At 39.3% G+C, this 26,142-nt stretch overlaps 1 protein-coding gene across 11 annotated transcripts in view; it reads left to right on the top strand.

Annotated features, from left to right (window-relative positions):
* Nucleotides 1-26,142, top strand: part of ERC2 (ELKS/RAB6-interacting/CAST family member 2) — a 529,811-nt gene that overhangs the window by 358,365 nt on the left and 145,304 nt on the right. For all 11 annotated transcript variants that reach the window (XR_014216005.1, XR_014216006.1, XR_014216007.1 and 8 more), the window contains one exon: nucleotides 11,633-11,780. Coding sequence is in view for 3 of the 11 variants with exons in the window: in XM_082209373.1 (XP_082065499.1) it covers nucleotides 11,633-11,780 (148 nt within the window). In the remaining 8 variants the exon portion in view is untranslated. The remainder of the gene's footprint in view (nucleotides 1-11,632; nucleotides 11,781-26,142) is intronic.

Here is a 26,142-nt window from a genome sequence, read left to right as displayed (position 1 = left end):
TTCATCAGACATTGGCATTTGATATGTAGTAAGATTTGCCTTAGCAAATCTGCTACAGGAGGAAATCTGCTACTTAGCAAAGTGCTACAGGAGGCTAAGCTATCCCACAGTAAGCGTTCAGCCTTGGATATTTTAGTTATCACTACGGACTCCATATTTCGTATCCTTTTCTAATACACTTTCTATTCTTTCTCTGAAGTATGATCCCCTTTCCAGATCTTTACCCGTGTATGAGTCAGCCTGCCTTATTTTTGTTAATATTGCACTTTTGCACGTGCTCTGTTTGTTCACAATCACCTTTGTGCTGTTGCTAGAATTCGTTCCAGTTTCTTCCATTAAGCTTAGATGTTTTTGGAACACCCCTTGTTTTGTTTTGGGAACATTGGAGTGTTTTAAAGGTTGCCTGCTCAACTTAGGGAGAAATATCTTGTCTCCTCCATTACTTTTGCCATAAGGATGCCAAAAAAACAACTTGTTGTTGTTGTTTAGTCGTTTAGTCGTGTCCGACTCTTCGTGACTCCATGGACCAGAGCACGCCAGGCACTTCTGTCTTCCACTGCCTCCCGCAGTTTGGTCAGACTCATGTTTGTAGCTTCGAAGACACTATCCAACCATCTCGTCCTCTGTCGTCCCCTTCTCCTTGTGCCCTCCATCTTTCCCAACATCAGGGTCTTTTCCAAGAAGTCTTCTCTTCTCATGAGGTGGCCATAGTATTGGAGCCTCAGCTTCACGATCTGTCCTTCCAGTGAGCACTCAGGGCTGATTTCCTTAAGAATGGATCGGTTTGTTCTTCTTGCAGTCCATGGGACTCTCAAGAGTCTCTTCCAGCACCATAATTCAAAAGCATCAATTCTTCGGCGATCAGCCTTCTTTATGGTCCAGCTCTCACTTCCATACATCACTACTGGGAAAACCATAGCTTTTACTGTATGGACCTTTGTTGGCAAGGTGATGTCTCTACTTTTTAAGATGCTGTCTAGGTTTGTCATTGCTTTTCTCCCAAGAAGCAGGCGTCTCTTAATTTCGTGGCTGCTGTCACCATCTGCAGTGATCATGGAGCCCAAGAAAGTAAAATCTCTCACTGCCTCCATTTCTTCTCCTTCTATTTGCCAGGAGGTGATGGGACCAGTGGCCATGATCTTCGTTTTTTTGATGTTGAGCTTCATACCATATTTTGCGCTCTCCTCTTTCACCCTCATTAAAAGATTCTTTAATTCCTCCTCACTTTCTGCCATCAAGGTTGTGTCATCTGCATATCTGAGGTTGTTGATATTTCTTCCGGCAATCTTAATTCCGTCTTGGGATTCATCCAGCCCAGCCTTTCACATGATGAATTCTGCATATAAGTTAAATAAGCAGGGAGACAATATACAGCCTTGCCGTACTCCTTTCCCAATTTTGAACCAATCAGTTGTTCCATATCCAGTTCTAACTGTAGCTTCTTGTCCCACATAGAGATTTCTCAGGAGACAGATGAGGTGATCAGGCACTCCCATTTCTTTAAGAACTTGCCATAGTTTGCTGTGGTTGACACAGTCAAAGGCTTTTGCATAGTCAATGAAGCAGAAGTAGATGTCTTTCTGGAACTCTCTAGCTTTCTCCATAATCCAGCGCATGTTTGCAATTTGGTCTCTGGTTCCTCTGCCTCTTCTAAATCCAGCTTGCACTTCTGGGAGTTCTTGGTCCACATACTGCTTGAGCCTTCCTTGTAGAATTTTAAGCATAACCTTGCTAGCGTGTGAAATGAGTGCAATTGTGCGGTAGTTGGAGCATTCTTTGGCACTGCCCTTCTTTGGGATTGGGATGTAGACTGATCTTCTCCAATCCTCTGGCCACTGCTGAGTTTTCCAAACTTGCTGGCATATTGAGTGTAGCACCTTAACAGCATCATCTTTTAAAATTTTAAATAGTTCAGCTGGAATACCATCACTTCCACTGGCCTTGTTATTTGCAGTGCTTTCTAAGGCCCATTTGACTTCACTCTCCAGGATGTCTGGCTCAAGGTCAGCAATATGGATGTGCGAGACATCCATATCTTTCTGGTATAATTCCTCTGTGTATTCTTGCCACCTCTTCTTCTTCTTGTCACCACTACTCTTGGTTATATTCCTAGGTTATTCATATAATCAGCCTTGAAGATTGGTCATGTGATTCCAGGTTCAGCTGCAGCTCAGTTAATGAGTTTTTGCTTCATTCACACCTGTCTCCATATTCAGTGCAGGTGGCTAGCATTTTCCAGCCCATGTCGGCACAGTACATTTACAAACAGGTTAGAATCATAAAATTGTAGAGTTGGAAGGTGTCCCGAGGGTCATCTAGTCCATTTCAGATAACCTTATCTGAGTCAAGAAAGCATATTAAACTTCAGAATTAGAGATAGCCATAACTCAAGGCTGGAACTGGTCCATTCCTTCAGCTGCAAGAGAATCTATGTACATTTGAACTTTGATTTGTCTCTATTTACCCCCACCAGCAGTCCCCCGCTTTCCTTACATGCTGTATTATCAATTTGTTTGGAGAACAATGGGGTCATTCATAAACTGAGTTGTAGTTTGACATGAAAGTTATACATTCATTGCTACAGTTCTGAAGGCTGTTGTTATAGGGTTGGCATTCCTAGAAAATGTGGGTTTCAGGTATATTGGATCTGAATTATGAACATATGAACTTTGTATCCATATCATTTGCTTGCATGTTTGACAAGAAAACCAGACACAAAACAGTAAAGCAATTTATCACTCATTAAAGCTCTTCACATAATTGTGAAACCAGCCCTTCCTTGAATCTATAGGTGCTGTTCTTATCATCACTCTTTCCTTTGGGCTATTGCAGATAGAAACTGCTATCTCTGCTCACCTGCTCACCACTCAATGCTGAGAAGACTCTCCATGATAAACAAGTCTCAAATCTGCCATGATTCCCCCACCACGACCTGGATAGTTTTGTTGGTTTAGTGGGCTAAATTCTTTTGCAAAACACAATTTTGGTGATTTCAGTTTAATCCAGTATTTGGCGATGTTTATTAGGTTTATTGTTTCAATAAGGCCTAATTGTAAACTGAATAATAATAACAATTTATTATTTATACCCTGCCCATGTGACTGGTTGCCCTAGTCACTCTGCGTGGCGAAAGAGAATGTCTTCTCTTTTCGTGCTGAGGCATACAGTAAATAATATTTTATGATTGATTGCCAATTCATTCCATGCATACCTTTTAGTTTCAGCTGCCAAAAGTGGAACCTTTTTCTTTTAAAAAAAGTGATTTTATTTTTATTGCATCTTCAGTCTTAAGTTATGACTGCAATCTTTTTCAGCACCCTGAATAGGTAAGAGCAAAATTCAGATGGGGGACGGGACGGGACAGAATTCCATGAATTTTCAGACACAAAAATATTTCTTTGCAATATGCAGCCTTTGCAAGTTTCCTTTATATTTCTTCTTGATACTATGGACAGGAAGGTTAAGCATATGTAGTTTCTAACTGAAACAACTAATTGTTATGTCTATTAGATAGTCTATCTGTAAGAGCATCATAAATTGTTTCTTGTTGTCTTTGTACTCGACTACACAACCAAATTAGCCAGTAGAAAGTATTAATAGATGGGCTTAGTCTACTGTGCAAGCATAGCATATTTTCCACAGTTACAGTTCAGGAAGACCCATTTCCTTGTGCCTATTTTGGTCTACTTGAAACTAGCACCATTCTCATCACTCATCTTGGTTTGTGATCAACATCCCCCTTCCCCCCAAAATCTTTACATCTGTCTTTTGTAAAAGCTGCTTTCTTAGTCTGTAACAAATTTGGGAAACATTTACCCACCAAAGAAGATCAATGAGTAAGCTTCCCTACTCAAATTTGAATCATATGACTTGCATGCTCCTGGAAATGCCTGCAGCCACTCCTTTAACAAGGAAGTCATAATTAGTCAACATGGATCTGGTATCTGACTCTTTTCATGCCTATCTTTAAAGTACTAATTAAGGAAATATTTGTGGACTGTTGTCTGAACTCCTCCTATCCTTGATTCTTGAAATAACTTGGATCTGTTCCATATTTTCCTCACCTCCCAGCAATGTTCTTCCTTCAGATCTGTTGCCTTTTTGACACTATTTATCTTTTAAATTAAACTAGGACAGTTAGGCCAAGAAGTACACTTGATAGTGATTTTGTTTCAGTAGCACCTATATTAGTACCTCATCACTCTGAGACACGAAGGTATTTCAAATCTGGCCAGTTGTTTGGCTTTAAGGGCTTTTTGTGCACCCGGGCTCAGTAAACCCGAGGGATGTGATAGGTAGAAATGAAGACAATATAGCATTTTGGGATCAAAATGGCCACAATTTTATTAATTGCAGATGCAAGTAGGCTTTGACATAGGCACTGGATATGGATTCTGAATCAACTTGCCCATCTGCTGGTTGATTAAGCCTTCAGAGTCAATCCTGGATTTAAGGATCACCCTATGACCTGAATCAAATCTGGGCAAATCTTCCAGGAGGCCATTTGGGAAGTTCTGTGACATTTAGGCAGAAATATTTCCCTGGACCCCTTTACCTGGGTACCTTGATACTTTCCCACCAGCAAGTTGTGACAGTTGCTGTGAGGTAGGTGAAACCTCCAGACACCCCTCATTTTGTCTGCAGGCGATTTCCTCCCTGGCCTAGAATATGGTGACCAACATGCTTCATAGCAAGGTATTAGGCACACCCTGCCCACTCATCCCGGCAGGACCAAAATTATAGGGTGGGGCATCTGCCACCTGTGCTGACTGAGAACTTTCATGCTGGCTTGGAAAAGGTTTCATGCTGCAGCTCAGCAAAGCAAGTTCTGATGAATAATTAGGAAATCTGTACAGCATATTATCAGGAAATTTGAACCGTGATGTGCTTTAAATATCATATCATATCGTAAGTAATTAACATAAGATTCTGAAAAGCGTGATGTGGAGTTTCTGCCTATGGCTCTCTACTTCTTCAGACAACAGCACTGTTAGATTCTGACTGACATTTTTCCGAATCAGAACAAGTTTTTCTTCTCTTTGACAATTCTTAATAGGTTCTTAAAATACTGAATATTATGTTGTTATTTATTTTATAATTACAGCATGGCTTTATTAGTTCCTTGTCTTTTGATTATGGACAAAATAAAAGTTTTGTCTTAAAATCTGTCATCTGTAGTAGCTGAATATTGACAATGTCATGTGGTGGCACGCCCAAAAAAATCTGACCCCCCCCCCAGCAACTATATCACTATAAAAGGTAAGTGCAGAAAGGCAGAAAGTTCAACAGAAAGAAGTCATTCTGGAGTTAAAGGGAAGAAGTGAAGACGCCTTACCTATTCCTCATCTATATAGTCCTTGGCTTTCTTTTGTTATGGTCTGTTTGACATTTCCATCCTGGAAAGTAATTTAGTTTCTGGACAAAGGTAGTCAGTATTTGGTTTGTTCACAAGGATAGTCTTGTCATTTATGTAACTCAAAGCTTTATGGAACATCAATATTAGGCTTGCATTCTACAATAATTTATTTTAGAAGATTCTTACACTTTGATTAGTTATTTTAAAAATCTTGGTTAGAAAAACAACAATAATTTCCACACAAGGCGTGTAAATTTAAGTGAGCTTCAAAATGGGTTGAATACTATGCTCAAGGGATCAAACCATTCTTTCTACAAACAACTTTTATCTTGGTCCTTTATGCATACAAAATACAACGGTGAAAGACAAGTAGCTTGACAATGACAGATTGCCTATAGTATTGGTTCATCCTGTTTGGCTTAGCTGGACTTTGAGCAGAGCTATGTTACACACAAACAAAACCTTTGTATTCACATGCAATTGGATTTCTGATCCTTTGTGTTGTTAATTTTTTTGTTTAGCATCTACTAGGTTGAAGCAGTTAAACTTATATTGCATCTCTACAAAATGCAAAATGGCTGTCCACACAGGGAAGGGTTTGGTTCTGAAGTTTTAAATTTAAACAGAGATACTGAGATTTAAAATGTTTTATGAAAAGTGCTTACAATATACAGTTAAGTGCAAAATCCAAGTGCTTTCATGATTGCCATACACGACGATGAATAAATAAATAAATAAATAAATAAATAAATTATGTGTTCTTATCTGGATTCATATGAACCTAAAGCAGAATACAACCATTTTAAATTATAGTCTTCAGTGTCTATCTGGCTACTTTGTGTGAATGATTTGATGATCACATAGGGGCAGAGGCACCATCTTCTAAAAAACATTGAGGAGGGGCCGACATGACATCCTGACATACACAATGTTATACAATGTCCTGATGTCACTCCACACCCAGCTCTGTGTTTCCCTAAACAATGGGGGCCCACGGCCCTCTTTAAAAAAATAACATTGAGCCTTGGCCCCCAGGAATTGGTGTGCATGCATAGGGGACAGAATTTGAAGAGCAAATTTGTCAGGTGTATATGGGTCAGTTGACTGGACATTTCTTGAAGTATAAAGAGCTAGTACTACTTTCATAACAGGTCAAATTGCATGTGACACACAGTTGCATGTAATGCTTCTGTTTTGTTTTATTTTTTTCAACAATTTGTAAACCACTTAGCACATGTGGCAGTCAGCCATCTGGAATAAAGACTGGCAGGTGAAGAAGTGTTTCGGCCTTTCATCTTGTGTTATTTTTCTGCTCACTGCTTGCCCCACAAACCTCTTTTCTTTCTGCAAGGAAAATATACAAGGGTGTGTATGTTTTTTCTCAATGGCTCAGTGGGTGTTGTGGTCCTGATGAAAACCTTCCCAACCCTGAAATTGCTATCAGGTCCCGAAGGGAAAGGTCCATTGGTGCTGCCCTCTAAGGGTGGCTTGAGGTTTGCAGGACAGTTTTCATGGGGGCCATGATTTGAGAGGAAAGGGTTAACCACTTCCCCATGTGCCCCAGTCTCAATCCCAGCTGCTATTTAAGTTTATGAAAGAAGGCAAATTACTTGACATCATGCAGTTAATATCATACCTACTTTGGTCCTCAGTGCCATGATTAGAACTGAAGAAGGTTTTAAACATTCAACTCACTTTTTTTCCAACACATTTAATGCTGTCAGTCGCTGAAAGGTCTCCCAGTATATTTCACTTTCTATTGCCTATTTAAAAGCCTGCACTTTTAATCATGAGGGAACTAAAGGACGCATGTGTGGAATGGGAGAGGAGTGGAAACATGCATGTTGCTTTTACACATCACATCATCCCCACTAGTGCTAATGCAATTTAGCTCAACATGGCAGTATCTCGACAAATAAAGCCACAGTTCCATACTGCAACAGGTACTGCTGTGTAAAAGTAACATTGGAAATTGGAACAGAAGTGCTAGCACTATTACCACAAAAGCTAGCACAAGGCACCCCACACCTGAATGCAGCCTGCAGCTCATATTGGTCAACTTCTTCACATAAATCTAGAATTTTGGACTGCCATCTGTGAAGCCATTATGTATTAGGCTCTTACGCAAATTATAAATACCAGCCACTAATTCAGGTACGGCTGCATGGATTAAATATTTTAACTGTAGATAATGTTCCTTTGTGTATTTCCTTAAAGGTACATGTGCAACCACTGTGGATTAATAGCACATTTGAACATAACTTTTTTTTTCCTTTTTGGGGTGAAAGAAAGAAGTTGTTTCAAATAGGATCTCTCATCACTGTCTCTCTGACATTACCTCCTACTGAACTTAAAGTTGAATACTTGGGGTCAGAAGGGAAAGAAAACAACAATTATAGAGACAAGTTGATTGAGCGGTTTCTTTTCCATTCAGTTATGATTGGAACATGAAGAGTGGGGTGTATATTGTTAGTTCAAACATTTTCAATTACAGTGTTTTAATTGCATTTTTGTGTCCTTACACAAAATGCATTCCATAATAATGGACGTAAGAATTACAGTACCGGTCGCTCTTGCTTTTTCGTATTTGTTAACATATGAAATCGTAATTTTATATCACTTCATTTATCTACTTTTCTAACAGTTATGGACAGTTCCTATTAATAAAGCTGAGAATATTGTTCTCTGACTAATGTAGGTGAGGGAGTGAAACAGAAGTGTTTACATTATTCCCTTTTAAATAGACTGTGATGTGGCAAGGCAATTAAAAAAAAAAGATTTCTAGGAGACTTCTTAAAATGGTTAATCTGTTAAACAGCAATCAAAAGAGAGCATTTGCTAGTGTTTAATTGGTAACAGGATTTTTTTTAAGCGTAGCTAAAACCATTTTTGTATGTGTGTTTTCTTCATTCCACTTCTACAAATTAAAATATACTATTTTTGACATTGTTTAGACTGTGGATCTCTTGAACCCACATGTATGTGCTTGTTCTTACACAGAAGCACACTTCTTCACATACCGTATTTCTTATATGTGTACTAAATGAATTTAGAATGTATGCATATGTGCATTCACATTCTCTTTCAGTATCAAATTAGTGCCTGAGGGGCAGCCATGTTGGTTTTTGGACTCATTGATCAGTGACAACTTGCGCTTCTCCAAGTCACTCTCCCAAGCACCCTTGTCCTGATGATCACCTTCATCTGACCATCTGTAGCAGATTTGAAGCACCCAGTCTACATCAGCCCAGCTATTCCCTTCAACCCTGTTCCAGATGTTTTGGGACTACAACTCCCATCATCCCTAGCTAACAGGACCAGTGGTCAGGGATGATGGGAGATGTAGTCCCAGAACATATGGAGGGCCGAGTTTGCCTATGCCTGGTCTAACACATTCAGAAGGTCATGCCTTTTTGATTATCCCAGAGCGGGAAGCCCCTTCCTGCCCATTGGAAACATACCCCCAAATGGGGCTTGCTTTGGTTTGATTGAAGTTTTCCTTCCACTTCTATGACGGGGAATTGAGATAGATAGAGTTCCTTTATGCCCTTTTGCCCCACTGAAGAGTTCTGTTTCACTGCTGCTATCCCAGGATAATAAACATCATTTGAGGGATACTTTTGCTACATGGAATGTTTAATATATATGTCTTCCAGAGCAGCCATCTCCTGTATAATGCTTCTGCCTAATTTTCTGCTTAATAATTTACAATGCTAAAGAGATTCCATCACTGTGTGTTTAATATTAATTTTCTTTTAAGGGGTTTTCTCCTTTGCCTCCTATTTCACTGTTCAAATGAGCATGTGGGCTCCTTCTACCGAGAGTTGATAGGCTCAGAAAATGTGAGAATTTCATTATTTCCCCTCAAGTGGAGTTGATTTATTTGTGGGCAGAATTAAGGGGAGAGGAGGGCATGAGAAGGACTGGGAGTATATTCGTTTTGAATTCAGGTGGAAGGTTAAATCCGAGAGAAGTTACCCTTTCCACTGTGGAAGGGTAATAAGCCCCACAATATTTATTTTACTTTAAAGGGGTGAAGCCAATAGGGAGAAGGGATGTGGTTTGAGGAAGAAAGGGAGGGGACAAAGAGCCCACTGATACTTGTGCACAAAGGCCCCCAGAGACCTGCACAGGACTCCACCACTAATCACTATTAAAGAAACAAACTGAGTGGTCCAGGCAATATGGGTTTGCTGGGTAGCCTGTGTATATTTCTTTGTAAACTAACCACTTTGCTGTTCTGTAACAAGAATCTGTGACATTGTCATATTTCCCCTCATAGTCCCATCAATATTTTTCTCTTACATTTTGTGCCCACTTAATTATGAAATATTTCACATGTTCAGATTTTTTATATATTTATGATAAAAATATGTGCATTCTTTATTATTAGTTTTACAAAATATAGGTACTAATTTCGTTATTGAGAGGAGACATTAAAATTGTTTAGGACTCTTTACTAATCCCCAATAGTCAAGTGGCTGGATTAACTTCGTCCCTAAAACACTGGGTTACCCGGGTGGACTCCCAAAAACATAAAGCCCAATCAGAGGCCTGCTTAACTTCACAGAGAGAACTATGTCAACACCTTTGGACCACTCCCCAAGCAACCCAGGAACAGAATGGAAGCGAAGTTTGTTGCTTGGTTTGGAATCCCCCACTCTCTGCAACCGTTTGGAAGATATTTGGCAAGATCTCTTTCTCCATGATATTTTGCTCAACAAAAAACAATAATGAACCACAGGGGAAATGTTGAATGGTCTCTTTAAATTTGAAGGTTCATTATTGTTCCACAAGATGTGTATATCTTTAAGGGCCAGAGCAAATAACGTGACCTAGTTTTACAGCCGTGAAGCAGTATAGCAGGTGCTGTTTAGTTGTGGTGATTAAGCTGTTGGGTATAGTATATAAAGAGCAGCACCTAGCTCTCTCAGTACCCTGGGGGATGGGTTGGTGGTTGGGTCATGCTTATCGATATATTATAATTAATGTAAAAGGAGTTTTTGTTTTTGTTATTAAAACCTAGCTAAAGTTATTTTTGCGTTCCTTGTAATGTGTGGTCTCCCCAGCAAGCTTTCTGCAGTGCAACTAGTCTGCAAATAGCCAACAGTTTCAATAATGTTCTATTAACTTTTCCACATGATATGTTGGCTCAATCTTTGGGGTCCTTTCTGGAGACATAATCTCATACAGGCTTGGTATTGTAAGCAGCATTCTTCTGACATGTAGTTATATCCGCTTTAAAATATATAGCCCAGGACCAGCAGGACCTGATAGTGGTAGCTGACTGGATGAGGAGACATAAACTGCTTTTCAACTGACACTATAATATCATGGTAGTTTTCAGCCTTTTTAGTCCTGAGGCTCATCTTTAACTTGAACATGATTTTAGGTACCCATTTCTTATTTTTTTCTTTTTAACCATCTGTTTATATGGTGGTAGTGCTGGTGTCGTGACCCACCTTAGATCAGGCTGTGACTTGGTTTTGGGTCCTGACAGACCAGTCTGAAGACCAATAGGATCACCCGCCATGGGTGGGTTTAGTCATTTCTGTATGATGAAGTCCCCAGTTTCAGTGTTAACGTGATCCCACAACTGCTCTAAATATCTTGTTTCAATTTGTTTCTATCAGTTTCATCCAAGCCACTGTGGAATGCCATGGAGCAAGGCTAATAATAATAATAATTTGCCTGAATGCTGTACATATGACAGTTTAATTTAATTTTAGCTTTTATATAGAGAAGACGTATGGTACCATCATATGCTAAAATGTTGTATCATCAGATGTTAAATTTATTAGGTTCCATCATGTTTAGATATTTGAGTTGTTCATTGGTCAGAATGAACAAAAAAAGCTTGACACATGAGATTTTGGAACTCTTTTAGACACCCCAATATCCTTTACTGTCTTCACATTCCAAGTAATGAACTGAAACGAACCTTTCTGCAATTTAATTGTTGCAGTCTTTGTAGTGTGCAGTTCTAAACACACTATGAAAATTAGCAATATTTGGACTCTGAGTTTCTTAGATTTATGTTGCAGTCATTGAAGTCTGGGCTATTGCCTGAATCAAACATGTTCAAAATTGATCATAAGCAGCACATAGAATTGAACCTAGAAAATTTGGGCGGGTACATTGTATGCAGAATAAGATATTCATTCATGATGCCTAATATATTAATGTTGCCTCTTTTGCTTCAGAGGCACTAAAATATTCAATTAAAAAAACATATGTTTTCCAAGTGTTTTCATTATTATTTTTTAATCTTATCAGACAGGAAGCACTCCTTGCTGCCATCAGTGAAAAAGATGCAAATATTGCCTTGCTTGAACTGTCTGCTTCAAAGAAAAAGAAAACTCAAGAAGAAGTGATGGCTTTGAAAAGAGAAAAAGACAGATTAGTCCATCAGTTAAAACAACAGGTTGGAAAACACTTTTTTTCCCTTATCATTCTTTATGGGGATTTGCAATTATTTTCCCTGCTTTCTTCTAACATGAAACTAAGTCTTTAAACCAAGCTTGCCTGTGACAGCTGGAAAGAAAGGTAGGATAAGGATACATATTGCCTTACTACTATTTTATTGGTGTTTAGTCTTCAGTTGCATGTCAGTTCAGCTTGTTCAATATGTTCTTCGGTCATGTCCTGTTTCCCTTTTTCCATCGAGGCTACCGCTTAACTGATTACACAACAGCAGAAAGCATCATACTGAGATATGTTCCTTCTCTTGAATCCTACTAACTCTTTATGCTTAGTTCCCATTTTGTATATTGTTGTATTCAGTGCTTCTTTTGGGATGGTACTTGCCGCTATGGAGTATCGTCACCTCTTCTTTTTGCTGCACGTGGCAGCCATTTTGTGCTGGCACCCATGCCACTTTTATCATGAAATGAGTGCTAGAATCTCATTTTTTAAAAATAAAATCAAATATTAAAACCCATATCTACTGTACCTCCTTATTCAGATGCTGTGTTATAGTTGCTTGTTAGCTTTCTGCAAGGTTATCTGGAAGTTACAAATGGATCTCGGCAGAAACTGAACTATAATTTGCTTCTGTTCTGAAGTGCAAATTGTAGGAATGCTAGGTTGTATGTTCTAAATATATGTTTTATCTGAAAATAATTATTAAATTGCATTCCTTTTTACTGATAAGGAAAAATTGCCATAGAATACATCCTATAATGGAGTGTGGGGTCGTGGTTGGAACATATTATTTGGATCAAATTCAAATCACCACTCAGGCAAGGAGCTCACTGGGTTACCTTGCGCCAGCCACCATCTCTCAAACTTACCTATCTTTCATGGTTGGTGGGGCGATAAAATAGATAGGTGTGCCTTCCTGAATGCCTTGATATAAAGGTGGAATAATAAAAAAATGGAATGAATAAATGAATGCATGTTTAAATATGCATATACAACAACCAACAGACTACGGTAAACTATTTTAGCTGGGGCAGTCCTTTTATGTCACTATTAAGTTTCTAATGGTTAGGTCCATGCATTAAGGAAAAAGAAGCATAATCAGATAACCTAGATGCCAAAGCTGTGTTGTGTGTAGTAGGAATGCATTGTCAAACCTTTTTCTCCTGTAGAAACCCTGGGGAAAGTAGATGAGAAAAAGAGATGCTTTAGAATGAGCCTTTATTGGATGTTTCCCACTGTGTGACAGGATCAGCCTTGATTTTTGTTACTGTTACTTGCAAAGTAGGAAAACATCCCTAGCCATGCCAGTCATACCAGTCTCACCCAACCCTTTGCAAGTAACCAGCTTGTCCTTCAGAATTCAGTCATTCATAGATGAGCATGCCATGTAAGCATTGTATTGGATCCCTCCAAACATATCAATGTTATGATTCTTTTCCTTGAATCATGCATTGTATGGTGTAGCTTTCTACCCCTTAAGCAACAGGATGCAAAACTGTTGCTTCTTCCCTTCCCTGATCTTCCTATAGTTCTGACCTCATGCGCCTAATCATTACAGCTTCTTCCCACAGGTCTATAGACATAGGAAACAGCCCCAGAGCATGAACATATCATCCATTTGTGATGCTGACTTCATCACAGACAATGGTGCCAAGTACCTGGGTTCCAGTCATGATGCACATGTGCCTCAGGTCAGTCAGCTGGATAGGAGACATTGTACCCAAACGCTGTACGCCCAGTAGGTCCATCAACACCTTTCTCTTACTTTTACAAATTGATTTCTGGATTCTCTGTAGCCACAGCTGAGTGGCATGGACTCGAACACTATTCTCTTTATTTTCTAGGTAATAGAGATATGTTCAACTTATGTCAGATAACTTCCCTCTTTTCTCTTTCTGCACCTCTTGCTTGGGGGCAAATACAGATGGATTTTAAAAGTCATTTTCCAACATTTTGCTATGCTATAGCACAGGCATAAGCAAACCTCGGCCCTCCAGATGTTTTGGGACTACAATTCCCATCATCCCTGACCACTGGTCCTGTTAGCTAGGGATCATGGGAGTTGTAGTCCCAAAACATATGGAGGGCCAAGTTTGCCTATGCCTGCTATAGCATGACCAATAATACAGCACAAGGATGGGGCTATCAACAGATAAAGGGATAAAGGGGATTTGATCTGTCCCCAATATGTCTTAGTGTGTGCTCCTTTAGTTCCTCTCATTTGACCCTATAGGGCAGGGGTGGGGAACCACATCCAGCTGACAGGCCATGTCTCCTACTCCCAATAGACAACATTTGACTGGTGATGTCAGGTGATGTGGCACTTTGAAGCCCCAACTGTCAGGTGATTGTGCCCTTGCAAAGATCCCTACACCATGCTTGGAAGCCCCATCTATCAGCTGGTCATTGAGACTTCAAAGCACTGCCTAGAGTAAATTTGCAAAGGGCTTGCAGTTTGAAGTGCAAGCAATCAGCTGATTTTTGGTGCTTCATCAGCCCAGCTCAGTTGATCAGTGGCATTTCAGAAGCCATGTATGCAGTACTTCTGAAACCTTGTTGATCAACTGATCAAAGGTGCTTCAGCAGCCCATTTTGCCCCACCCAAGCTACCTTTTACCTGTTCACACCTGACATCTTATATGATGCCAGGTGACTGGCAAGAGAGCATGGCATGGTCAAAATGGCCTGGTGAGCCTAATTAGGTCCATGGTCTGGAGTGCTACTCTTGCAAACACGGTTGTGCTGAATGAAACAAATTGATCAATGCCCCTGGCATTGGGTTGCTTGGCCTTTGCTGAAACAAATTACAATTGCTTTTCACAGAAATAACGTAGGATCTTCACTTCATACAACATTTATTTGGAACGTATTAAGAGACACAAATAGTGACAACTATTAACATGTAAATAGGTTTCAGAACACTTTTATTGGTTTCAATTTTAATATGATTTTGTTCTATTTGAATGCACCGGGTTATTTTTATGAATCATGTTTGTTGTTGATGCACCTCAAGAAATGTGACTGAGAGTCTGTAGCAAAAAAGAATCATGTATTTTCCTGTGATCTATATGTTCATTTCATTATACTTTCTAGTTATATGCTAGGCAAGAGAAAAGACAGACCACCATTTTTTGTAATAAGGGGAAGAGGCTCAAAGCAAGCCATTTCTAAATATATAAATGCCTTACAAATCAGCTAGATTGGGATGTTTCCCAGTCAGGTCTTTGTAAAGCTTATAACAGCTGGGTTGTGTGTATTGTAAAGAGTTATATTGTGTGCCTTTTAAATTCATTAGTACATTTATATCCCACCTTGGGATATTTATATCATGGAACTCAAGCCAGTGTACAAGGGGTTGCCAAGCAGACCTCCATATCTAGGCTATGACTGGATCAAAGCCTGCTTAATTAAAAAAAATGTGATTTAAACCCATACTCTAGTCTGGTTGGATACTTACTTTACAGAGATATTTCAATGGGTTTGGATAATATTGGTGAATTTCAATACAGTGGAACCTTGGTTTTTGAACTTAATCCGTTCTGGAAGATCATTCAGCTTCTGAAAAGTTCAAAAACCGAGGATCAATGGACTGGCTGCAAAGTCAATTGGGGTGTGTGTGAAAAATGCAGCTCGGAAACTGTTTGGCTTCCTAAAATTGTTTGAAAACCGGAGCAGTTACTTCCGGGTTTTGGGCGTTCAGGGGCCGAAACATTCCAAAACAGAGGCATTCAGGAAACGAGGTTTGACTGTATCTCTGATGTTAAATTGTGGGAATTACTATTGAAATGGAATGGTGCATCTTTATTTGGAAGAAAATAGAGGCTTTTCTGTAAACCTATACTCTCTTTCCTCTCTTTCCTATACTCTTCCTGAGAAGACATGTATAGGATATGCTTCAAATCACAGTGAAGAGAAGTTATAATTAGGAAAAGTAGTCCTTCTAACCCTGAAGGCATTTAGGATGACAAAATATTCTGGATTTCCCCCTCTAATGCCCTTATTTTTGTGCATTTAGAAACAACAACCCTATTGTGATCGAGGTAGCTGACCATAGAAGAAAGTCTAAACAAAAAAAGCCCAAAATGTAGCTTTTCCTCATAGGGCAGTTGCTCCACATCCTTGATAATTTTGGTTGCCTTTTTCTGAACCTTTTCCAAATCTACACTAGCCTTAAATAATGATGTAATAAGCACAGGGAAATTATGGACCAGAAGAAATAGCTATGCTGAAATATGGCAGTTTACATGGAGAAACAGAGAGTGAATTGGTGAAAAACAGATCACTTTGTTCTATCCTCACCCAAACATTATCCTCCAGAATGACCTGCCCTCTGTCCATATACTGGGTGTTATGACCCTTACTGACAGAAAACATGTGGGAGTGTAGGGTGCAGAGAAATCCTGTTCAAAGTATAAAGGTAAGAAGCTCTGACTGTATGTTGTCTTATCAGCCTTAGAAGACAACACTGCTTTCTGTGGTATGCTTTCTGTTTTATGTTTTGCTTCATATGTTTATCGGATATAGTATGAAATATATATATATATTTTAAATAGTCCTAAGATTCAGATAGTCAATGCTATTAAACTTTGTGGATTAACCCAATATAACAAATTGTCTCATAGAGCTCTGTTGGGATTGGATTAATGCCAAGGGCACTGATTGCATCAGAATGTGTAATGTATCACAGACGCATACTGAGATTGAATTGCCAAAACTCAAATATATCCAGGTTTGCTTCAGACATAGATAACGATAAAGCATTCTAAACAATCTGGTTGACTCCTCAAGCTTCCTTCTTCAGGTGAAGACTAATTGGCTCGGCAATGTTTCCATGTGACATTTTCAAAGAATGTTGAAGGTTAAACTCTTCCTGAAATGGCTAAGAACATTTATTATGCAAGGAAGGAAAGTAATGTTGCCAGGCCTCAATGATGGATATATACAGGAGGAAGACAATTGTCCACAGAGAGGGAGCTTTGTGTTCACTTTTCTATGCTGTCATTTCTGCTGTTAGACAAGTCTCTTGGCAATTCAATTTAAAACCTGAGTTTTCTGTTCAGTAGTGGAAATTGCTCCATAGAAAAGAGCATGTAGTGCTCTTTCTGTGTGCTCAGAGCATAGTTACCATATTTCTCACCCCTTATTTGGTTTATGCTTCCCAATAGCTCCACATACTGTGGCAATTACTTAAAAGAAAGAAATCTCAGGGTGTATATGGTCCTCAGCTGCAGGTCTTACATTAACATTTGTTGTTTAACGTTTTCCCCCCTGCAAATGTTTCACCCATTGGATAAAAAGGTTTATTGCTTGGGTTACATATTAGTGGAAGGACTTATGTCTGTGTGATGGAACTTCCTCTCTCCCCAGCCCCGGTCCCCCCAAATCTGCTCCAGAGGCTTGGGGAATGTAAGGGTAAACAATAGAGAAAGGAAGTCCTGTTGTACAGGCAGAAGTCATTACACTAATGGCATGACCAGTTTATGTATCTATCATGGGCTGGATTCAATTAAACTGATGTGCTAACAGTAGCTAGTGTAAGGACTCCCACTAGCAGAATGGGGCTTTCTCCCCATTCCTTTGTCCTCCTGCTGTACACCCCCAATACTTCCCCCACATCCACACTCTGGCATTGGGGAAAAACCCAGAACAGCATGTGAGGGGAAGAGTAGGGAGATTGTTCCACCTGGGAAGCAAAAATGCTTGCATTGAAGAAACTATCTTAATAGTATGACGTTGCATCCTGCCCCATATTTTTAATCCGTTCTTCAAACCTACAAACCTTTCAGGTAGGTTAGGCTGAGAAATAAGGACTGGCCTTTAGCTTCACAACTGTGCATGTGCAGGGATTGTAACCCAAGTCACTTCTGTCTAATGCCCGTTGGACATTGTTGCAAGTTGTAGGATAGCAGGCAGTGAAAAGTGAGTGGATATAGCAGCGAAGTCATTCCATGCTGCAGGTGTTGTTAGAATCATAGAATCATAGAGTTGGAATAGACCACAAGGGCCATCGAGTCCAACCCCCTGCCAAGCAGGAAACACCATCAGAGCACTCCTGACATATGGTTGTCAAGCCTCTGCTTAAAGACCTCCAAAGTAGGAGACTCCACCACACTCCTTGGCAGCAAATGTTAATGCTACTGCTGAAATTGTTTAACAGTTGAGGGAAGCTGCAAAGGAAGTAAAAGCCTTAACAGCCAGATCCTAAGCATGCTTACTTGGAAGGAGATTCCACTTGATTCAGTGGGATTTGCTTTAAGGAAAAGTGTGCCTAGCCTGGAATTCTAATTACACACATGAGAAGATGCTTAGGACTGAACTATGCAAACTGAAGCCTTATTAGCATAAGGGGCTAAAAAAGTGCTTGTGCCAAAACTCACTATTTAAATTTATTCAGATTAAATGAAATTCTGTTTTTAGCTCCTGCATCATATACAGAAAACACTGTAATAACTGCAAAATGCTAAAATATCCTCGGAAGCATTCACTGGGGAGGTCTAATAGACTCCAATGTGTTCGGAGGACAGTATTTAAAATGGCATATTTAAGACTCCTTAAATCTTGTGCCTGTCAGCTTTTGGTCTGTTCATTTAACCAATGGAAGGATATAATGAAGAAAGCAGAGACCCAGCTTAGAGAATATGCCTGAAGAGAGCAGATTGAAAGGGGACATAAATCACATATATTGTAGCTATGCGTCAATAAAAGAGCCATTCTGAGTTTTTGGAGAAAGTCAAAACATATCTTGAGCCTGGCCTCCATTGAATTGGTGTGGTTTAATGTGTTGCGGTTTTTGTGGCCAACATGATATGTTCAGGAGCCCATTTGCATGTTGGTGGATATGAAACAACATTCTGGTGCAGAACTAAAGGGAACTCTTAAAGTTTTTCTATCTGAACATATTTTAAGATTTAGCAAAGTTTGTCAAAGTAGGTTTGTAGCAAATGCAAAGAAACCAAGCTAGCTGCAAAGGAAGCAGTTCACGAATGTTTGAAATTCTAATTGTTTGGCAAACCTATACATAGCTTTTTAAGAAGAAGAAGAAGAAGAAGAAGAAGAGTTTGGATTTGATATCCCGCCTTTCACTCCCCTTCAGGAGTCTCAAAGCGGCTAACATTCTCCTTTCCCTTCCTCCCCCACAACAAACACTCTGTGAGGTGAGTGGGGCTGAGAGACTTCACAGAAGTGTGACTGGCCCAAGGTCACCCAGCAGCTGCATGTGGAGGAGCGGAGACACGAACCCGGTTTCCCAGATTACGTGACTACCACTCTTAACCACTACTATTTAATCGTCCTAATTTGTATTTTAAGATTGTGTACGCTCACATTAGGACTGTACTCAAACCAAATCAGTGGTTCATTAGCAGTTGACAAAATAAAATGTCTAGCTAGAATTCCTTTTGAGAATTTAAAGATAAATGCTGCTAAATGAAATCTATACAATGATGTAATTCTCTTTGTAATAATTAGCTTAAAAACTATAAATACATTTTCTTGAAGGATTGTTCAGAGTTACTCGTGTGTTTCTCAAATGTCTTTTTTAACTATTCGGATGGTCAGCCAAAAAATGTAAATGGAATTGGCCAAAAACTGCTGGAGAGCATTTTACCCTAGACATGTTCCAGTCACTCCAAGATCACAGGTGTCCACAATATATCAGCCACAGACAAAGCTAGCATTTGGCAATCTTTGCTAACTCATTAGCTCACTACTTCATAGAAGGATTAGGAACCAAAAAGGTAACTTTGAAATCTTACGATAGCGGAAGTGCATAAAAATTAACATAGCTAGCAATCTTTTCTGTTTCATTTGCCGGGATGTCCTGGTTTTTCCAGTGCAGTTGGCAAGTATGTCATCACAACATTGTAGTCAAATAAACAAAAGACATTGGTAGCTGAATTTGAGTATGACCTGGGAGGACAGGCTATGTCAGCTCCTTCTGTGGGCCTCCTTGATGTGTTGTTGGGGCATTGTATGTCTCTCACTTCCTGACATAGGTCTCCTTGACTTACTTTGCCTAGATCAGATCTTATCAGGTGCTCATCCCTGGAGATTTCATCAGGTACTGATCAGCTTCGGATGGTGCCCCTGATTATGTTTTGGGCTGAGAGTGGTTTCTTGTTCCCGGCCCTTTGCATGGTTCCCTTCCTCTGCCATAGCTTGGAAGTCCTGTGTGTGAGGCCTAGCCTTCTTGGGCTACTAAGGCTGGTGGCTTACTCACAGGCTATGCCCACCAGAACTGGAACAGTACACTAGGTGAACCTTAAGCCTGTTTACCATAGCTTCTGACACTTGAGGTGTCCCCTTGAGGACCCCCTTACTTTTGTGAATGCAAGTTGTTTAAAACTGTTTTACTTTTAAAAAAATATTAAATTTAAACTATATTTTAATAGTTTTAAATATTTAATAGGGGGACCTTAGAGTGAAGGGCAAAGAAAATAATACTAATACTGTACTACTAATAATAATTTTGCTGCCTGAGGTGAGGAAGAATTTGAAGCTGACTGGTGATGAGACAATATCCACTACTGTTGCTGAGAGCAGCAGGCTAGAGAGGGTGGAGTATATGTTCCCTGGCACACGCAGGCCAGTCTTCCAGCTCCTGCCAACATCTGCAGCTTGAGGCAGTGATCTCACTCTGCCTAATGTTAGGGTCAGTCCTGCTTCTGTAAGCTTTGAAGAAAACCGGCATTTAATGATTCCCTGAGGAAATTCCTTTATATGTATACATGGAGTTAGAGACATCAATGTCACTGTCAGTTCTACCATCTTTCCCTCATGTATGTTATACAAGTGGAGTGTTATTTAATGTTGGACACCTTAAATTGAGCCTCTTTCTCAATTTTATTTTCTGTTTCTGTTCAAACTATGGCACATATAATTTAGTATTGAGATAAATTTTCCATGCAGCTGTATCTTTAGTTTTTCTTTTAATTACAGACACAGGAGGTCCCAGCATGCAAATTACCCATAACCCGAATGCCCCCAACTGCCACCACTGTCATTATTGTTGCTCTGGGGATTAGAGGCATTCCTCATTTGCACAAATTGTATTACATTAGTGTCAGATGTGTAGAATTAGATCCCAGACAGTATCTGGGAGGATTTGTAACCTGAAAGGTGATCTGTAATTAAGTATGATGATTACAATGATGATATTAATAAGTAAATAGACCCCAAAGGGGCCAATTGTGCACACATGCACTTAAGACTTTATTGAGGGTATTTCTGCAGCAAGCTGCTCCTTAACATGTTTTCTCCCTCATATTGCACATTGCTGCAAAGATCCTGGCTTATGTTAAGCCAAAGTTTCCTGTTGCATCTGAACTGGCTTGATAGCTGGAAAAGAACCCAGGATCACATTGTACATTGATGCTATTAATGGGAAATGTTTAAGCATGTGCATAATGCATGGCTAACGCTTGATATTTCCCTATATTGGCTTCTCATCTGCAGTGCTGTGTTAATGTAGAAGACTGATGCTTTTGCAACAACTTGATGAAAACTTGTTTCAGTACTGAAACAAGTCCTGCTGCTTTCTGCTATTAAATAAGATGAAATAAAACCTGGATAGAAACAACACAGAATTGAAACTTCTTTATTTCTGTTGTTTCCTGAAAAGAAGAAATCATACACCTGCATTGTGCACTTAAGCTAACATTCTGACTGTAACCACACTGACCTAGAAGTAATTCACATTGAATTCAATATGATTTACATCAAAACAAAGGTTGTTTAGGATTGCGGCCCAATCGAAATAGGCACAAGGAAGAATTAAAAGCATACGTTGTGTTACTAGCATATCAAGTATTGGGGGAATTAGTAGTTCTACTTTTCCCCCCTATTAAGCAACTTATCTGCTCTAATAGTTTAGATATGTATTAAATAATTATTACAGAAAATTGTCTGTTTATAAATTTCCTGTCATAAAAAAAGGCAGGCTTCACATCTTATATTGCCTTATACATTTAGGTCCTTGGTCTATACTGTCTCCAAGCAGCTCTGTTTTCAAGGTGTTAATTATATATTTTAGCCCACTTCTTTCCTTTTTTGTTCTCATATCCTTCCGTGTAATTACCACGTTTAGTATTTGGGACTGAGGCAAATACTTTTAGCATGAGCATAGCATATTCATTACTGACTACATTTTATTGTGTGTTATACACTTTTAACTTCTAAGACTTGTACCTACTTAGGAAAGATATGTGACCACAACAGAAAAGTCAGATGGGTTGTGTTTAAATCAATATAACTTAAGTCCCAAATGTCACAAAAGCTGAAATGTAGTCTTAGTACCTCAGATAAGTGTCTGGCACCTGGAACTACAGTTTTCATTCTGCCACACATCTAGTATTCCAGCTGCTGTTTGTGAAAGGACTATTACCCACCAGTATTTGAAAGAAGGAACTATATTATGTCCTCTCAATTTGCCTTGGAATAAGCCATGACTGTTTTGTAAAACTGTATGGTGACAGGTGTCAGAATTGTTACGATTAATTCAATGCCAATTCAGTTTTAATGTGACTGAAATAGGCTCATTGCCCTTCTGCTACTGTTCAAATTAGGCAATCCAGACTTTTGATAGGGAAATTGCCAAAATGGCTTTCTAAAAATCATTTCTAGCAATATGGAAAGATTTGATTGTATGACTTTCAGGCAGATGAGACCACACTGATGTAAGAGATTTAAAAAGCAGAACTATTCAGTTATCTTTTGGTTCTTTGCTTTAGCACATGGGTTCATTTCTATTTTGTTCTAGCTTGTTTCAGAATTATTTTTGTCTATCGGTTGGAGAGCATAACATAATGAAACGTTACTACAGGCTCTCTTTCCACAGTTCTATTTTCTGTATCTTCTTGCTAATGCAATAGCATGTAATTGTTCTATAATAGAGAATCATAGAATTGTAGAGTTTGGACCCCAAGGGTCATCCACACATTCATTTTTGCACCTGCTGGATCAGGAGTAGGGAACCTGTGGCTCTATAGATACTGTTGGACTGCAGTTCCCATCAGCCCCAGTCAGCATAGCCAGCAGTCAGGAATGATGGCCGTTGTAGTACAGAAACATCTAGACTCTGCAGGGTTGCCATACGTCTGGAAATTGGCAGACATACTTGAAATACTGCAGCCAAAAGCAGTGTCCAGGCAGAAATCAGCAAAATGTCTGTGAAAATCAAAATATATGGCAACTGATGTTGACAATGTCATTTTTGCCAATTTCCCTCAAAAATAGCTCAAAAACATCCAATTTCTTTGCAATTTTGCAAAAAAAACAAACTCTGAGCAAAACTAAAGAAAGCTCAACAACTTTGGCAAAAGAAAGAAAGAAAGAAAGAAAGAAAGAAAGAAAGAAAGAGTAATAAATCCCCCCCCCAATGTTTTTAACAAAAGCACCTTCATCTGCTTTACCCTTGGCTTATAAAGAAATTGTACTTTTTAAGGATATATAACCTCTGGGCAATATATGGGATAAGCTACAGTCACTTTGTCCAAACATAGCTCTTGCCGTATATTTTATCAATGCAAATACTTCCTTTATTGTATCTGCTACTTTATCATAGGTACAGTTTTAAAGCACAAGAACGGAAATCCACACCCATGTCGATAATGAAAGAATGGTTGCTGTATGTGAAGCACTTTAACATGCCAAATATTATTGAAATGTCTTAGTAATGCCAGACATTGGTATTGTTTGTCCCAGTGTGCATGACTTTCAGCTGACCTCAATTTTCAATTGCCAGTTTGTGACTCCCAACAGTCTTGCCCAGTTTTGCACTGCATTTGCTCAGGGGCATTGCTGCTGTTGGATTCATGTACTCCTTCCTTTCAGAGTCAAGAAATGGTGTAACTCCTGCTTTGCTTTCTGCAATGCTTTCATGACATTATATTTTGCTGCAATGCAAATTGTCACCTTTAGGCTAAGGACATTATGTTTGTATTTGGAAATCATTTAGCATAGTAATTGCTCACACCTGTGCGGTCCCTTTTCTTCTTCATCATCTTCTGGTAGGGATGGGGTTTGCTGTCCATCTTTTTGTCACACTATTGTAACTCAAACTCCATCTGTTGTGGTTTGCATTTCCTTAAACTTATATGATATTGGCCCAGTCTAGCTGTTTGCTCACATGAAAACCAATTGGCTTGCATAGTGGGTGAATGAGTGAGCAGTGTAGAGCAGAGCTCAAATTAAAGTTTGATTATTGCAAAATTCTCCACCATCCCTAGCTTCTGAGACATCATGGTCACGTATTTGTATTTGCATCCCATACATTTCCTTACGATACAGAACAGAGGAAGAACAGCAAAGTTGCACGAGTCACTGATCATTTCATTGGAATGTCATTGTACTAGACCTCAGATAAGCTACTGTAAGCAAATCCTTAAAGCAGTTTCTAATTCTGTCTGTGAAGGGGGAGATACGATGAAGAAGTTCTGCATGGGAACCATAACTGTGTCTTTCCTGTTTCTTAGCAGCAAGCCTTAACTATTTTCCCACATCTAAATCCCAGGCACAAATATTTTATTCTTCATCTGATCTGGATAACTGATAATGATATTTTTTGCTGACCTGATAAAGGTATTTTTAGATTAGTATTTCAATATTACAATTTTAATTTGCTGTTTTTTCTTTACTAGCCAACCCAGATAAAGCTTTCCTGTAGAACTGCTAGAGAATATATGTATTAAACGAGCTTGAGTATGTAGCCTGGGTCAGGGCTGCAGCATATAGGGCTAAACTGCTGTGTATCTTACAATGGGGTTTTTGACACAAGGGACTGCCTCATATTCTTAACATTGATGGCAGGAATCCACACTCATGACTGAGAAGTGTTGCTCATGGAAGAGCAGTTTTGATCATTTTTTTACTTCTGGCAATGACGTCAGATGTTGCTTCTGTCCTTGCCCCTTCAGAAGGGGCTTTTCAAGACCTCTCAAGGAGGCACAATGAGCTGCTCTGGAAATGTGAACTGGAAGAGCCTCATTGTGCATGTGGCTCTTTGGATCCCAAACCATACAAGCCCACATCAGTTGATTTAATTTGCTGCTTCATTTACTGTCTGTTAATATTATATAAACCAATGTGTTCTTTAGCAGATGGTTGTTGTTTTAGAAAGAAGTTCAGTAAAGAGGTTAGGCAAACTAATATATGGGATCAGTAAAAGCAAGCTTGTGTATATATTGTTTGTGTGTGTGTGTGTGTGTGTGTGTGTGTGTGTGTGTGAGAGAGAGAGAGAGAGAGAGAGAGACAGACAGACAGACAGACAGACAGACAGGCAAATAGGCAAATAGGCAGACAGGCAGGCAGTCAACAGGGGAAAGAATCAGATTCTCGCTCACAGCAATGTTGAAGAGAAAAGCAACAAATAAGCAATTGTCCTGTTAACTTTTGGCATGATCCACATCTGTTTACACTTGGGTATGTACTCCTGTGCACAAAAATGATAAATGGGGCTCACTCAGATAGTCTTCAATAGGGTTCCAGTACTTGGCTTCAAAAGAGTCCGATTGGGGCTATAGGAATCCTGTAGTAGGATTGCTGTTTGTGTTGGGTTGCCAACAAATTTTGTTAAGGTGGAATTTCGGGGGCACTTTTGAAGCACAGGGCCCTGCTTTGGTGAAGCGTCCAAGCAATTTTGAGGGAAACATTGTTACTGGTCATGGTAAGACTAGAAAGAATTATTCCTAGGTGAAGGAAGAAATCCACATTTCCCGAAGTTTCTGTCATCACCCTGTTAAAACCAAAAAGGAAGGGATTTGGAGTACTGGCAGAGAAGAACTATCGCACAGTACCATATTTAGGAGTGTATGTCCTAGGCAGCTGTCTGGGGAGCAGGGATTGGGGAACAAGGCGGCCATTGGCTTCATAGGGTGCTTGGCATGGGCTGCAGTTGGAAAAGTGTTACGAATGGTTCAACATCTGGCATTGCTGACCAGCGTGCCACATAACTTACATAAAAGCAAGTTGTTCATGCAGTATGCATTTGTGATATTATAAATACCATATTAATAATCAAACTTCATGAAATTAGTATTAAGGCCATATTAATGCACCATTAATTTTGTTTTTGTTGTTAGTGGATCTCTGGCTTTAAATTCTATATGGTTTTTATTGTATGGTTTTATGTATGACTCTTGATTTTTTTTAATGAAAAGCCGTATGTGTACACACACACACACACACACACACACACACACACACACACAGTGCTTTTTTCTAAAAAATGTTTAGGGGTACTCTCATTTTGATGCAAGAAAATCACCATTTTATAGTTCAAATTGGGATGAATAAATACAGCAAATGGACAAAAGTACAAAGATTCACAAATTTTGGGTTATGTGTACCCCTGCATCCCCCCCAGAAAA

Source organism: Podarcis vaucheri, assembly GCF_965113315.1.
Source record: "Podarcis vaucheri genome assembly, chromosome: 2".
In the NCBI taxonomy this organism is placed as follows: Eukaryota; Metazoa; Chordata; class Lepidosauria; order Squamata; family Lacertidae; genus Podarcis; species Podarcis vaucheri.
Note: the sequence above shows the minus strand (reverse complement) of the source record. Positions and strands in the feature narration are given on the sequence as shown.